The sequence below is a fragment of the Aspergillus multicolor genome (genome assembly GCF_047715735.1).
Source record: "Aspergillus multicolor strain CBS 133.54 unplaced genomic scaffold BDW74scaffold_25, whole genome shotgun sequence".
Taxonomy (NCBI): domain Eukaryota; kingdom Fungi; phylum Ascomycota; class Eurotiomycetes; order Eurotiales; family Aspergillaceae; genus Aspergillus; species Aspergillus multicolor.
This window is the reverse complement of record NW_027395976.1, coordinates 106659-120630: the sequence shown is the minus strand read 5'-3', so window position 1 is coordinate 120630 and position 13972 is coordinate 106659. Positions and strand designations below refer to the sequence as shown.

Here is a 13972-nt window from a genome sequence, read left to right as displayed (position 1 = left end):
AGGGATTCAGCCGCAAGTCGGAGATAATGTTCTCTCGACTTTGGAGATGGGATTCTGAAGTCAAAGGGCAGGAATGCCGAGCTGAGTACACCTGACGTTGAAGGAGCTTCGGTATAAATACCCCATCCCAGGTCTCCCGAAGTGTCTATCAACATCAAAACCAAACCTCAAGCCATCCAAAACTCTATCTCAACTCGAAATCAGCCATTCTTAATTTTGCCAGCACAATGCTCGCCAAATCCCTCCTCACCCTCCTCGCCGCGGCATCTACCGCCCTCGCCACAACCGACACCCTGCACTTCCTCTACGCAACCGACTCCTACAGCGGAATTCAAAACTCCGGAAGCGGGTACGCAACGGGCTTCACCCTCACCGACGACGCCGGAAACACGCTGTACAATGTCGCCGATCCCGCCGGCTATGCTCCCTGCATGGACAACAGCGAGAAATTCCAAATGACCTCGGACTGCTGGTCCGGCACCTGGACCTTTGGCTGCGAGTCCAAGTTCGATGGAAGCCCTAAGCTCTGCAGTGCCTATGATCCTAGTGGAAACCCGCTCCCTGGCAAGGCGAAGGAGAGTCTGAGCTTCATTGGTATTGCGGCGGGGATTGATGGGACTTGCTCCGGGGATTTTACGATTGCCGGCAATACTTGTACGGCGGATAGTACGTTCACGATTGTGAAGCACTACCGCGGGAACTATCAATCCGTTTGAGGAGTCCGAGATTTTGTCCCGTGAGATAGGCTGCGGTTGCATGTCGTTGATGGAGTTCTTCTGACCGAGTTCCCCTCCATAAAACGCTCCTCGGTTGTCTCTCAAATCAATTTTCTGTTGGCAGTACATACATGTATCTCTTAGGTTTTCGCATGTTACTTCTTCCTTGTCGTATATTATCATGGTACTCGATGGACTAGCTAATGGCGAGTCCAGTGCCGGGCGCTCTCTGTCCTTAATGTATATTATCAGCTTGCACAATCATATGGTTATTTTAGTGACTATAGAACCACCAACCCGACTTTACCATCTCTTCCATGTCACTCGTATTCTCCTAGATACGCACCCGACCTCCATCATCAAGATTCGCACTAGCATCACCATCCCTCTCACCTTCACTTCCACCACCAGAATTAAACTTTGCAAAACTCCTAACAAGCTTCAAGCTCATGATAACTCTGGACCCTCTTCCAAGTCTGAAAGTAGTGCCCACCCCCCATTCCGCTCCCACCAGTCGCACTCAAACTCCTCGACTGATACCTCGGTCTCAGAAGGCGTTTCAAGAGAATTTCCCGATCTGAGGAAGTCAGCCAGGATGAACAGAAACATGAGCGAAAAGATGGTCGCAGTCATTCTCATTCTACTACTCCCTGCCATAACCCCACGGTCTCTGACGCCGATGGCGCAGGTCGCTCATCACTCGCGGCCCAGTCCCCTGCACAATCACAAGAGATATTTACGTCTGCGGGGACAGGTAGGCTGAAATTATTGCCGCCCAGTCGACCCGCGTCTCCGCGTTTACGGGATCTTCGGCCGGATACCCTCTGAGACGAGGCGTATCACGCGCTCCAGAAATCAGACAACGAGCTTTTGTTCGTTTACTGGAGATACCTACTGATGGAAGAGGATTTCGATGCAGAAAGTGAGTACAGAAAGCACTCCACTAGTCAATGATCCATGCCGACATAATTATCCGGTAGAGGACCTCAGGAGCGCCAGAGGACAATCGTGGCTACAAGAACTCCTTGTAAGAAAGCTGGAACATATGAAAGAAACTCGGCTTCAGTTCCCGGTCTGCCCGCAAAAAGTCAACGGCAGTTTTGTGGTCAAAAAGGTCGACGTCAGGAGCAAGTCTGTAACATTATCCGTGGAATTCAGTCCGTCAGCAGCTTCATCTCATTTCAAGTTGGATCTAAGGCTTTGAGCTACTAGTTGGACCTGAGATAGACTTATTCGAATTATATGGTTGAATTATATGGTTCAACAACTCCAATAAATATCTCATCCTCACATCCCAATACCCAGCGGTCCGAAGCGCGAACACTGTTAAAACCCATAGCAATTAATATCCCAAAAGCTGCCCCACATTGGCAGGATAGCCATCAACAACCTCCTTCGGGTAGGCCAGGTACTGGTTCTCGTCCTGCCTGCACCAACCAGGAGTCATGAATGCCGCAAGGAGGAGCCGGTACTCGTTTTCAGTAGAGTTGAACCCGGCACCGTGGTAGGTCGATCCAAGCCTGCCAAACACGCGAAAGCGTCAGTCACGATCTTAGCCAGAGGTGTCCTACCTAGCAGCTATACCAGATAAGCGCATCACCCTTCTCCAGCTCCGCCGGAACAGCCTCATCAGCCCTGGGCTTGCGATGATCATCCCAGTGGTTCGAGCCAGGGACAACATTTGTCGCGCCATTCGCCCTGTGCGACCTGGTCCCCGCAAACATGATTCCAATGTCTGTTTCGTACTTCGCCGGGTGGCGCGTGTGGTGGCACTGGTCATCCCGGTGCAGCCCCTGCGCCTTCGAGCCAGGGCCCAGGTAGAACGCCATGGAGTTTGTTAGCTGCGGGCGGGACGTGATTGTCTTTACCTCATTGTTGCCATTCGTGACGGTCGTTGTCTTCGCCATCAGTTGGTCCACGACTTCCTGGTACAGAGGGTTCGTCAGGAGCTGTGTCGCGAACGTCCGGCTTTTCCCGGCCAGTCCGGCGACTTGGCGGGCGTTGGCGGAGAATGCAACGCCCGTGTGTCGTTTGGCGTGGAGGTGTGGCTTGAGTTCGTCCCAGACGGCGTCAAGGGCGGCATGGTCGGCTATCTGTTCGACGATGAGCCCACCTTCGCGGAGGAGGATCTCTAGGATTGCTGAGGCATGTGTTGTCGCGGGGACTTTGGTAAGTCTTGGTTCGGTGATTTGCGAGGGCATTGTGGCGGTCGTGCAGGTTGCGAGAGGGACAGAGGTTGATGGTACAGGGCCATACTCGGAGTTCCGATGCCTTTTTATCTGATGACGATGAGTTATCTTTCAAATGTTCGGAACTTTGGCTATCCCGGTGATAGGAGGTGTCAGTCTGAATTAGGGCAAGCTAGCCGCGGCTATCTCAGACTCTGAGAATCCGCCCCGCAAAGATACCATAGCTAGGCTATGGTACCTATCTTGGCTTGTTGGAGATACCTAGCCTCGGGCGCGCCGCGTTAGATGGACTGTTATCTTGCGCGATGTAAAGTGTGCCACTAAGCCGCTTGCCCTACATAACAACATGTAATGCTAACTATCACAGCAACCAACTATTCCGTTGTTCACTTGTCAAGCCCCTAATCCTAGAGCTTTCTGATTATGCCTGCCGCTCAATTGTCAGTTATGCCTGGAGCAACCATTCTCTCTGCCACTGCTTCCGCCAGAGAGGTCGCGGACATCATCCGCCGCGATGGTGGAGTTGTCATTCGGGGCTTTGTCACTGACGAAACGATCAATCAAATGGACAAGGAGATCGAGGAATATGGGAAGTCCTCTACTCTAAGGTAGGCCGAGTGGACTGATGTGTTCTCACAAAGCTCATATCCTTTCTTATCCAGCGGCCTTGTAGGCAAATCGCGCACCTTCGCCCACGCCGTGTTGAAACACCGTATCTATTACGACGTTGGAAAGGACATCTTGCAGGACATCACGTATGCCTAAGTCTATCTGCGTTGTCTCTTAGTTGGATCCGTTAGCTCACCCACAGCGATAAAGCTACCCATGGTGGGGAGACACCCGAAGCATGTGCATCTCGCATCCCGTCCTCTCCGTCTCACAAGCCGTCACCCTGGGCCTGCACACACCGGGCCAAGCGCTGCACCGCGAAGACCTAGAGCACCAATTCGAGCATAAAGACGGGACCGGAGAGAGCTCAATGCTCGGATTAATTGTCGCGGGAACTGTGAGCTCTTCCTTCCTAGACCCTCACATATTGCTAGCTAACCACTTACCCCTCAGGACATGGGCGCTACATCCGGAGCCCCTCAGCTTGTTCTCGGATCCCACTTCTGGCCAGATGATCATGCGCCCGCCACAATTGAACAGTCGTCCCCGGTGCCCCTGAGGAAGGGTGACGCGCTGATCACGGCAGGAAGCGTCTGGTACGGCCTTGCTCCGAACAACTCCCCGAACACCGGCCGCCTTTACACAGCGCATCTTGTAAAAGGATACCTCCGCTCTAAAGAGAACCAGATCCTGGCGACTCCGAGGGAAATCGTCAAAACGTATGATCCCGAGGTGCAAGCGCTCTTGACCTATTCGGTCAGCCAGCCGTGGTGCGGGTATGTCGAGTTGGATGACCCGATTAGCATGGTGACGGAGGGGGCCGAGCTGAGCCAGAAGGACCTTATGGGAATTATATTCGAGGGGCCGGGGAGTGAGAAGTATGAGGGCCCAAAGCCCATTGTTCCGTTGGTTATCTAAGATGCGTTCGTTGTATGGATATTGGATGTCGGGACGTTTTCCGGCGGAGTTGGGCTCGTTTGACAATGCCAATGCACGCTAGACCTCTCCCTATCTATCTTTGGCATGGAGGGATCATGGCGCCCCGCACTTTGGGGTCCTTATCTCTGCCGCTGTCTCCCCAATTGCCACCAGCCAGGTGCTCATCTGATGGTTTCCGATTTCGATAAGAAGCGCGGATGTACCCCCAAGACAAACTAAAGTGATCCTCTTTCACCTAAATAACGCAGACCACGAGTAACCATCTCCGTACCTCTCTCCTGACCATCAACGCCTACCAATGTCTTCAAGTAAAACCCAGGGCGTCATCAAGCGGAGGTCAAGAAACGGTTGGTCCCCCTCGACCTGCCCACCTCAGCCAGATTATAACCAGAACACATCTCGCAGGCTGCCGCACCTGCCGCGAGCGCCATCAGAAATGCGACGAGCGAAAGCCGGCCTGCTGGAACTGCCGCCTGCGCGGGGTCGAGTGCGGGGGATACGGCGTTGTGCTAACAAACTTCACCGCTCACAGCGGCCAGAAGGGTCAGATGGTATCGAGACTGACAAGGGGTGGTGATGAGCTGGATCAGGTCGCACATGGTGGTAGCAGGCAGCTCGAACAGACCGGTGTCCTCGATCTCCCGGAGGTCCCCATGGCTCCGTCCCCGTCAATACTCTTCGGCCACCAGCGGTCGGATATTGGACACGAGTCTGAATTTGGATCTCTACCTGGACTCCCTGACATTGAATGCTTGCATGCTAGGTTTCTTGGATCTCTAGATCAAATAGGCGGTGCCAGCACGGGGTTTTCGTCGATTGATCTTGAGTTACTTGGGCGTTGGACAGCGGACGATGGCGCGAAAGAATCCGTGGGCCATACAGAACGTGCTATACCGGACAGAATGGAAGCTACTAGTATCAGCAGCCTTCGGACGCCCAGTGCCAATGTCGACGAGCAAGAAATCACCGTCGAGTTTGACACCGCGCTGTTCCAGCCTGCGCCGGATTTGGCCATCCCAGCTAGCCCTCAGGACCCCTTCGATCAGTATCTCTTCAGCTATTGTGAGTTCCCGCTCCTCCATATTGACGCAAAGAACTTCATTGGCGCCCCCATGCTAATCTTGATTCAGATATGGACACCCTCTCCCTCCGCCTCTATCCCATAAAGCTCGATCAAAACCCCTACCGAATCGTGTACGGGTCACTCGCAACGGAATCCGAGCCGCTACTCAAGGTCATCATGCTCGCTTCTGCGTTACATCTAGCAGAGCTAGGCAAGCTTCCGGCGTTCGCGATCAAACATTATCGCGGGGCAGTGCGGGATTCATTCCGCAATGCGCTGGAGCAGACATCGTCATCGACGGACTCGTTGTCACAGAAGGAACACAGTAGCGAGACGTGGAGCCTGGGAGTGACGGTGTTGCTTTCGGTTGTTTTCGAGGTAAGTCTTTGGCTAAGCCTTGATCAAATTTGTCCCTCGAAAATATCGTATGGTAACTAAAGCCTCAACAAAGATCATTAGCACGGGGATTGATACGTGGAGTCCAAAGCTGATTGGGTGTCGAAGACTGCTCGAGATGGCGATGCGTTCGTCAACTACAGGTACTCCGCCTGGTTTCCAATGCGTTCTCACTCAGTATAATTGGGTTGTCACAATGGGGAAGACGATGCTGAAGGGTTCCGTTCCGGACTCGACGATGGACGAATTAAAGTGTATCGATGAAGGTGAGCTGTTCGAGCACTTACCATAAACTACATGACCTCCCAGTCCAATATCTAATGCCTTATCCCATCACGACAGCATCACTCTCAAAGGACATACCCACACCAGCACATGGCACAGACTTCGAACTTGCCAAACACCAATCACAATGGTGGGACAACCTCCCCGACTACCAAATGCACCTCTTCCTCCGCGAAGCAACAGACCACGCCCAGACCGTGCACCGTCTAAAGGCCAGCCCCAGCCCCGGGAGCATCACCACACTACAGCAGCTTATGCCTACGGTTGCGGACCTGGTATACCGTTTGAAAACCTGGCGCCCCCAGACCTCCTTCTCTGCCGTACGCCCGGAGTACGCCGAGTCGGTGCGGTACTTCAACGACATTTGGCGTGCGGGCATGCTCTGCTTAATCTACAGTGAGATTTACGCGCTTGGGCCGCGAGATCCCCTGATCCAGGGGTGTGTGGAGGGCGCGTTGGCGCCCCTGAGAAAGTTATCCTGGCTACAGGCGTGTTTGTTTCCGACGTTTATGATTGCGGTACACGCGGCTACCGACGAGGCGAGAGGCGTGTTTGTGAGTAAGTTGGAGGACATGCATGGGCTGTTAGGGTTTCAGGGGCCGGCGTCTGTGGTTGAGGTGCTGAGATGTGTTTGGCAGCGGATGGACGAGCAGGAGGATGCCAATGCTGGTGCTGGGGGTACAGGGGAAGGGAGGATTGAGTGGAGGGACATTGTCCGGGAGCTGGGAATGGAGCTGAATATTCTACTTTAGAAACATTCGTCATTACGCTCAATATCTCGCTAGCTAGCGAAACCATATCAAATGAGGTCAACCGGAACATATTTCGACCAGTCACCCTTGACCTTCAGGTAGTCCAACGGCTCCATGTGCTCGACGGCGCCTCCGTACGGCCGACTAACGTAGTACCCCAGAAAGCGCTGAACAGCGGTCGGGTATTTCTCTGCCACTTCCCACGGGACAGCTAGGTATTGGTTTTCTTCCTGGCGGCGGTAGCCGGGTGTTGCGGTGGCGCTTAAGAGGATGCTTCTCTGTTCGGTGGTGTTTGCTGCGCGGCCGTAGTAGGTTGATCCGAGCCTAGTTGTAGAAGATGACTTGTCAGATACGAAAGGATTCCATCAAAGACGCACGAGAGTCACGGCGCTTACCAAACCAACGCATCCCCCTTCTTCAGCTCAACCAAGGTCTCTTCCTCTTGCTTAGGATCCCGCTCATCAGTCCAATGGTTCGAGCCGACCACAACGCGGATAGCTCCATTCTGCAGACTGATATCATGCGCCGCATATAAAATCCCCAGATCTGTTTCACGCTTGGCCGGGTGTGAGATATGATGGCATTCATCCTGCCGACGGAGTCCCCAGCCCTGTGCGCCCGGCTCCGCACTGAGGACTGACGTTTGAGAGACCTGAGGCTCGGAGATGGACACTGTGCGATCCTGCTCGTAGTAGATAATTGCCGTATCAGTGAGGACGCGCTTGATAAGGTCCATGTAGACCGGGTTCATGAGGAGCTCCGTGGCGAAGGTTGGGCTTTTGGCCGCGAGGCCGAACGTCGTGCTTTGGTCGTGGGCTAGCTTGGGCGAGATGTCGGTTAAGACCTCGTCGAGAACGGAGCGCATTGCGGCGCCTTCGATGACTACGACGCCATCGGCTAGGAGGTGCTGGTGCAGAGCGTGCGGGTCTGCGCAGGCAGAGAAGTGTTTGACGCTGGCGGGCATGTTGATGGATGGCAGGATTTGGCGCAATAGTATGATGACTGTTTACGACGAGGAGAACCCTGCAATCAGGCTACACTTGTCAATTTGTACATTGGGGTAAAGTCGCCAAATGGCACATATAGACATATTACCACACATGCCACACCCTGCTCAAGCTAATGCATACCATGGGGATGGACCCCAGCGGCGATACCCACAGCCATGTTACACCCGACCAGGAACTCACAGCCTACATCGGGTTGGGAGCCGAGATTCCTCGGGAGAATGCTCGCCTATTAGGCCGGTCTCCAACAGCATTTCTCTGATAAGACCTTGTTCTGATAAGCAGTCAGCACGCGAGGCAAGTTTTCCCTTTCAGGCCTTAGTCGACACGCGTGTATCCACCGCAACTCTGGAAGCCTGCCTTACTATGAGTAGGTATACATATAGGTTTCTTATGGCAGTTGTGGTAGTGCTAGACCATATCTGCGAGTTCGATAGCCAGCTAACTCATCCGTTGTCTCTACCCAGCTCCTTACCACTCCCTTCGCCAACAACAATGCCGAACCCTCCCCACCAAGCCCAAAACCCTGAAGTCGTTGAGCTCGACGCCTCAGCCCCAATCGAGCACATTGTGGAGGTTATCAGACGCGACGGCGGCATCATCATCAAGAACTTCCTGAGTCCCGAGACGATCGACAAAATCCATGCCGAGGCCAAGCCGTACTGGAACAAGCTGGGCCAGTACAGCGGCAAGCTGTTTGATGCGGCAGATCCTCCTCTAAGGTGGGCTAAATCTCAGCTCATAACTGGCAGATACTGATGACATTATGTACATTGCAGTGGCTTCGCAGGGAAATCGCCCACATTTGCACAGGAGGCCATCAACCACCCGACCTACCGTGAGGTGGCCAAGGCACTCTTGAAGGAGGAATCGTACGTTCTACTGTGTCCCTCCAAAAGCAACGCGCAGTGTAACAAGTCAGAAATGTCTACCGCGACGGAAAACGCTACAAGACCGTCTCGTACCCCGTCCTCGCCGTCTCCGAGGCCTTCAACCGCGGTTCCCCATCGACAGCGCAACAGCTGCATCGCGATGACATGGCCCAACACTTCGATCACGTCGAAGGTAGCGGCGAGAGCTCCCTCCTAGGCCTCTTTCTCGCAGGTGTGGTAAGTCTCTTACTCATCTCGTCCGTGTGTCCCACCGGTCATATTTTAACGACTCACCTTCCACAATGAACAGGACACGAACTTCGCCAATGGCGCAACCCAGGTCATCGTCGGCTCGCACAAGTGGCCGGAAGCCTCAATCAGCGGCCCTGCCGACCGCTCGCTCTGCTCAACCTGCGAGATGAACAAGGGTGACGCGGTGTTCATCATCGGAAGCATCTGGCACGGCGCCGGTGAGAACAAGACCAACCCCTCGGAGCGACGCATTATCTACTCGTGCCACATGACGCGCGGGTCGATGAGGCCTGACGAGAACCAGTATCTCAGTATTGAGGAGGACGTGCTCAGGGGCTATAACGCTGAGACACAGGCGCTGCTGGGTTGGAGTGTTAGTCACCCGCATTGTGGGCATGTGGATGGGAAAGATCCGATTGCTTTACTTGGTGGGAAGGCGGATCCGTTTGGTTATGGTAATGCCGCTGGGGTTGTTGTTGATGCTTGATATTAACGGGATTATGTACATCATATGGGTTCTAACGTGGTGGAAATGTATAATCCATAGCAATCCGACCTACGCCCCCGTTGATGATGCTGCTTTAGCATTGACCCCTCCACGATACTATACCCAGCTTCGTCCATCTTTAATACACTATATATCCTTCTCTATCACCTTTTTTGGTGCCGAAATGTTTCATATCAGGGGTTGTAATTATAAATCATGGCGTGGTATGTTCATGTATACATAAAAATCTCATCCTTACGAGTCAGCGTTATTGTGCCAGGAAAGCACTTGGACATAAATTCCATCGTTTGAACGTAACTATTCCTACTCAGCGCCTGTAGCCTTTGCCCCGAGGACCAACTTTTACTGCTCCAAATCTGAAACAAAGCAGCGGAGTAAAACATACCAGAACCCCATGCATACCTCCAAGGCCATGTGATGAATCAGTATGACAGTTAGTCGGCCATCCAATCGGATTCGGTGATAATAAAGATTCTATTCCCATGATAGGCAAAGTTACCCGCGATTGATTAGGCTGTCTGCAAACCGGCTGAATGCCCCGGTTTTCTTTGTTTGCCAGAACACGTAGACAGTCTCTGGCCTGCACCTCGCGTACAATTTAGCCTAAGGCTGGATGCCAGAGCTTGCTTGATACGTGGGAATTGGAGCCCAACCGTCTAACCATTGACGACTGCATAATGTCAAATAGACCCAGTGTGGCCCAAGATGCTTATACATACAACAACCAGCCAGAGTATCTCGTTAGCACAACGGTCCATTACTTCACCTACGAATCCATTAAGCGGGAGAGTAGAAATGCCTCGCGTACCAACTTCGAATCCCGAACCCGAAAATGCGGCGCAGGGTGCAGCAGGAGATCTAGGTGATGAACTGTTCTCCGTCGTGAGCGAGGTCGTCACAGGCACAGCCGACGTCCGTCCGCTCGACAGCTTCGACACTGAGCTTACTTCCGACATCAGCAAGATCCGGCGATCGGCGATTATCTGCCTCATCATCGTTTGCAATTTGATCCAATACACATCGATGTTCTCCACCGTCGCCGGGGGGTTCGAGTTTAGCAAGAAGCTCGGCGTCGATGTTGGACCTGGGCAGGCGAACTGGATGGCTGCAGCGTACTCGTGAGTTTTGTAAATCCACACACAACACATCATAATATCCATGTCGCTAACTAGTCTCGCACCGTTAGTCTCACGCAAAGCGCCTTCGTCCTCATCAGCGGCCGCCTCGGCGCGGTCTACGGTCACCAGCGCCTTCTCATCCTGGGCGGCCTCATCCTGGTCATATTGTCGATCGCCAACGCGTTCTGCACCACATACACCTCCTTCATTGCGGTCCGCGCGCTGACAGGAATAGGCGGGGGAATCCTGATGCCCAATGCGGTTGCCGCGTTGACACTCATGATTCCGCCGGGCAAGACGCGCAATCTCACGCTGGCGGTGTTTGCGGCATCTCCGCCGATCGGGGCGGGCATCGGGGCGCTGATCGCAGGCGCGGTATTGGAGTATACGGAGTGGAAGTGGCATTTTGTTGTTATGTAGGTGGTGGCCTAGTCTGACCCCCGCTCATGTTTGAGCATTGTTTTAACTGGTTACTGCCGAGCAGAGCGTGCTGGGGTGCCGTTGCCGTCGGCTGTCTGTTCCTCGTTCTGCCCAAGGAGGAGCCTGTTGATAAGGGCGGGCAGGTTGATGTGATCGGGGCGGTCTTGGGGTTGAGTGGTCTACTCCTGTTCAGTATTGCGTGGAAGTAAGTCGAACCACAAAACCCCCATTACAGTCATTTGAATACGATATTAACGTATGCGTCAACTAGTCAAGCCCCGTCAACCGGCTGGTCCTCCCCCAGCGCCATCGCCCCGCTCGTGATATCCGTCGTCCTCCTAACACTGTTCATCATCTGGTCAAAGTCCTACGCCGCATCCCCCATCATGCCTCTCTCCGCCTTCAAAGCCCCCAGCTTCAACGCCCTCCTGCTCGTCGTGCTCTTTATCTATATGTCCGTGGGGATTTCCCTCTGGTACATGGTTGCCTGGGAGCAGCTCATCCGCGGGTGGAGCGTGCTGCACGTGGCCGTAGGCTGGATCCCATATGGCCTCGGAGCATCTTTCGCAGTCGTCTTGGCGGCGTGGCTCGTAACGGTCTGGGAAGCACAGTATATCCTTGCCCTAGGGTGTGTGACGTCCTTCGCCGCGAGTGCGCTCCTTGCCACGATGCCGGAGCAGCAGCTGTACTGGAAGCAGGTATTTCCCGCGACGGTACTGGGCAGCCTCTGTCCGGACTTTGTGTATGTTGCAGCGCAGATCATTGCGTGTGGGTGTGTTGAGAAGCACGAGCTGGGTGTTGCGGGAAGTCTGATTGGCACCCTGAATCTGTATGGGAATTCTCTGGGCTTGGGCTTTGCGGGGACGATTGAGGGTCAAATCACCTCCGCGTCCGGGGAGGTCGAAGGGATGAGGGCAGCTCTGTGGTTTGGCGCCGCGTTAGCGGGGGCGGCGCTGCTGCTGGATTTGGTGTTTGTTAGGATGGACATGGGGGAGGGTCTGAGGGAGCCGGGGCCTCTTGCTCACGGTTCCGGGAATGCGAATGCGACAGATTTGAGATGAGCATTGATTTATGCTGAAGGATAGCTGCCGATCGTTCGGTATAGCTACGTCTCGTCCAAGGATTTAAATAAGTATCTAACTTTAGACAATATGTGTATTGTTATCACCTATTTACAGACACCTCGAGTCGGAGTATCCGGATAGAGTATAGAATGTATACCATGAAAAGTCTTTCGTATCCTGCTCAAGTATGTACATCTTTTATGGTGCGGAGCTTGAAGGGAGATTGTTTATGCCTAGAAAGATGGATAGACTGACTCTGTTGTGTGAATCAATGGATAGAACAGAATTGGTACGTAAAGAAGATATGCCCTTCCAGCCACTGTGCTACAGACTATTCACCGTGCATCGAGAGCTTTATTCTATCCTGCTATGCTTCCCTCATTCCAACGCCAATCAATCAAAGATGGGAACATCGTACCCGTGCTGTTCGAGGACATTATCAGTATCATGCCTTTGTCAGATAAAAAAAGTCAAAAGAATAGACGGACCAGAACAGGATCATTAAACCGCAACCCCAAGTCCAACGCACTGATTGCCTCAACCTCCTGCCCAGCAAGCCACCACTGCATCTCCAAATTCTGCTGCATATGCACTAAGCTGCTACTCTTCGGAATAACCGCAACCCCCCGCTGCGTCGCCCAGCGGAGCAGAACCTGTGATGGCGTCTTCGCGTGCCTCTGCGCAGCCACGCGGATAAGAGGGTGCTCGAGGAGCGAAAGTGGCGGCGATGTTGGAGGAGCGGATTTCTTCCACCTCAGCTTGGACCTGGACTTTGCGAGTGCTGCTGCCGCTGCATCGCTCTGAGGCCCGAAGCAGCAGTACGCTGTGACGGCAATGCCGTTCCTCTGTGCGAAGTCAACGAGTCGGGGCTGTGTGAGATACGGATGGTGTTCGATCTGGAGAACCGTGGGTGGGATGCGGGCGTAGCAGAGCAGATCTCCCAGTAGCTGGATGTTGAAGTTACTCACGCTGATACTACGCGTAAGGTTGAGGTCGACCAGAATCTCCATTGCTTTCCAAGTGTCTCTCAGCGCGACTTTCGACAACGTCACCGTTTTGGACTCGCAGCTAGGGTCCGTCCATCCTGGGGGATACCGCACAGCCGGATCGACGTATTCCAGTGATATGGGAAAGTGGATGAAATACAGGTCGAAGTACTCCAAACCCCAATCTGAGAGCTGGCGTTGTATAGCGGGCGGCACGTGCTTTGGGTCGTGGAAGGTGGGCCACAATTTCGATGTGATGAATAGCTCCTCTCGCGTAATTAGACCATCGGCGATAGCCCGTCCTAATCCTTGGCCGGCCTCAACTTCGTTCCCGTAGTCTATTGATCAAGTTTCTTAGCGGGTAACGGACATTTTTCGGATAAAGAATGAAAGGCTTAGCATACCGGAGGCGCCATCAAAGCATCTATATCCGGCTTTGATGGCGTGGTAGACTTGCTCAGCACAGGTTGCCGTGCTGATGTTCCATAGTCCGTAGCCTGTCAGCGGCATTCTGTGGCCATTGCTTAGCTGAAGAGACATAATGGTAAGTGCCAATCCATCGATAAACCGACCATCTTTCATAATCTATGAACAAAATAGCGGTAAAATAATAAGGCAATGTGGGCGAAACCAAAAGCGGAAACAGCTGCCGCGCGTGCGTATCTTAGCGGTCCTCAACTTCAGCAATCTTTATTAGCATGCCCCCTCTACTCCAACGCTCAGTCCGTTACACCTAGGTAGCGCAGATGGCGGGTGTGTGATTGTGAGTCTCTGTTTCATCTGCTCTACTGCTCCA

The 13972-nt window shown here is 53.4% G+C and overlaps 8 protein-coding genes across 8 annotated transcripts; 5 read left to right on the top strand and 3 right to left on the bottom strand.

Moving 5' to 3' along the window:
* Window positions 1-227: 227 nt before the first annotated feature.
* Window positions 228-716, top strand: BDW74DRAFT_181008 (uncharacterized protein; the record flags this gene model as incomplete). Its single annotated transcript, XM_073729888.1, has 1 exon — window positions 228-716. One exon carries the CDS (start codon window positions 228-230, stop codon window positions 714-716), a length of 489 nt encoding a protein of 162 aa, XP_073580887.1.
* A 1290-nt stretch (window positions 717-2006) lies between these two features.
* BDW74DRAFT_158707 (phytanoyl-CoA dioxygenase family protein) lies at window positions 2007-2641 on the bottom strand. Its single transcript, XM_073725356.1, has 2 exons — window positions 2301-2641; window positions 2007-2236 (listed from the first exon to the last, which is right to left on the bottom strand). Exons 1-2 carry the CDS (start codon window positions 2621-2623, stop codon window positions 2059-2061), a joined length of 501 nt encoding a protein of 166 aa, XP_073580886.1. The 5' UTR covers window positions 2624-2641; the 3' UTR covers window positions 2007-2058.
* Window positions 2642-3352: 711 nt separating this feature from the next.
* Window positions 3353-4432, top strand: BDW74DRAFT_181006 (uncharacterized protein; the record flags this gene model as incomplete). Its single annotated transcript, XM_073729887.1, has 4 exons — window positions 3353-3513; window positions 3568-3660; window positions 3725-3911; window positions 3968-4432. 4 exons carry the CDS (start codon window positions 3353-3355, stop codon window positions 4430-4432), a joined length of 906 nt encoding a protein of 301 aa, XP_073580885.1.
* Window positions 4433-4751: 319 nt separating this feature from the next.
* BDW74DRAFT_181005 (Zn(II)2Cys6 transcription factor) lies at window positions 4752-6949 on the top strand (the record flags this gene model as incomplete). The annotated part of the gene is made up of 5 exons (XM_073729886.1): window positions 4752-4800; window positions 4859-5515; window positions 5584-5894; window positions 5968-6178; window positions 6255-6949. 5 exons carry the CDS (start codon window positions 4752-4754, stop codon window positions 6947-6949), a joined length of 1923 nt encoding a protein of 640 aa, XP_073580884.1.
* A 47-nt stretch (window positions 6950-6996) lies between these two features.
* BDW74DRAFT_169656 (uncharacterized protein) lies at window positions 6997-7913 on the bottom strand (the record flags this gene model as incomplete). The annotated part of the gene is made up of 2 exons (XM_073727029.1): window positions 6997-7273; window positions 7345-7913. 2 exons carry the CDS (start codon window positions 7911-7913, stop codon window positions 6997-6999), a joined length of 846 nt encoding a protein of 281 aa, XP_073580883.1.
* A 538-nt stretch (window positions 7914-8451) lies between these two features.
* Window positions 8452-9567, top strand: BDW74DRAFT_181003 (phytanoyl-CoA dioxygenase family protein; the record flags this gene model as incomplete). The annotated part of the gene is made up of 4 exons (XM_073729885.1): window positions 8452-8678; window positions 8736-8828; window positions 8879-9065; window positions 9139-9567. 4 exons carry the CDS (start codon window positions 8452-8454, stop codon window positions 9565-9567), a joined length of 936 nt encoding a protein of 311 aa, XP_073580882.1.
* An 816-nt stretch (window positions 9568-10383) lies between these two features.
* On the top strand, window positions 10384-12254 carry BDW74DRAFT_169654 (uncharacterized protein; the record flags this gene model as incomplete). Its single annotated transcript, XM_073727028.1, has 5 exons — window positions 10384-10706; window positions 10775-11122; window positions 11191-11331; window positions 11398-12122; window positions 12232-12254. 5 exons carry the CDS (start codon window positions 10384-10386, stop codon window positions 12252-12254), a joined length of 1560 nt encoding a protein of 519 aa, XP_073580881.1.
* A 329-nt stretch (window positions 12255-12583) lies between these two features.
* Window positions 12584-13716, bottom strand: BDW74DRAFT_169653 (putative NAD(P)H-dependent D-xylose reductase xyl1; the record flags this gene model as incomplete). Its single annotated transcript, XM_073727027.1, has 3 exons — window positions 12584-12613; window positions 12679-13514; window positions 13581-13716. 3 exons carry the CDS (start codon window positions 13714-13716, stop codon window positions 12584-12586), a joined length of 1002 nt encoding a protein of 333 aa, XP_073580880.1.
* Window positions 13717-13972: the final 256 nt, after the last annotated feature.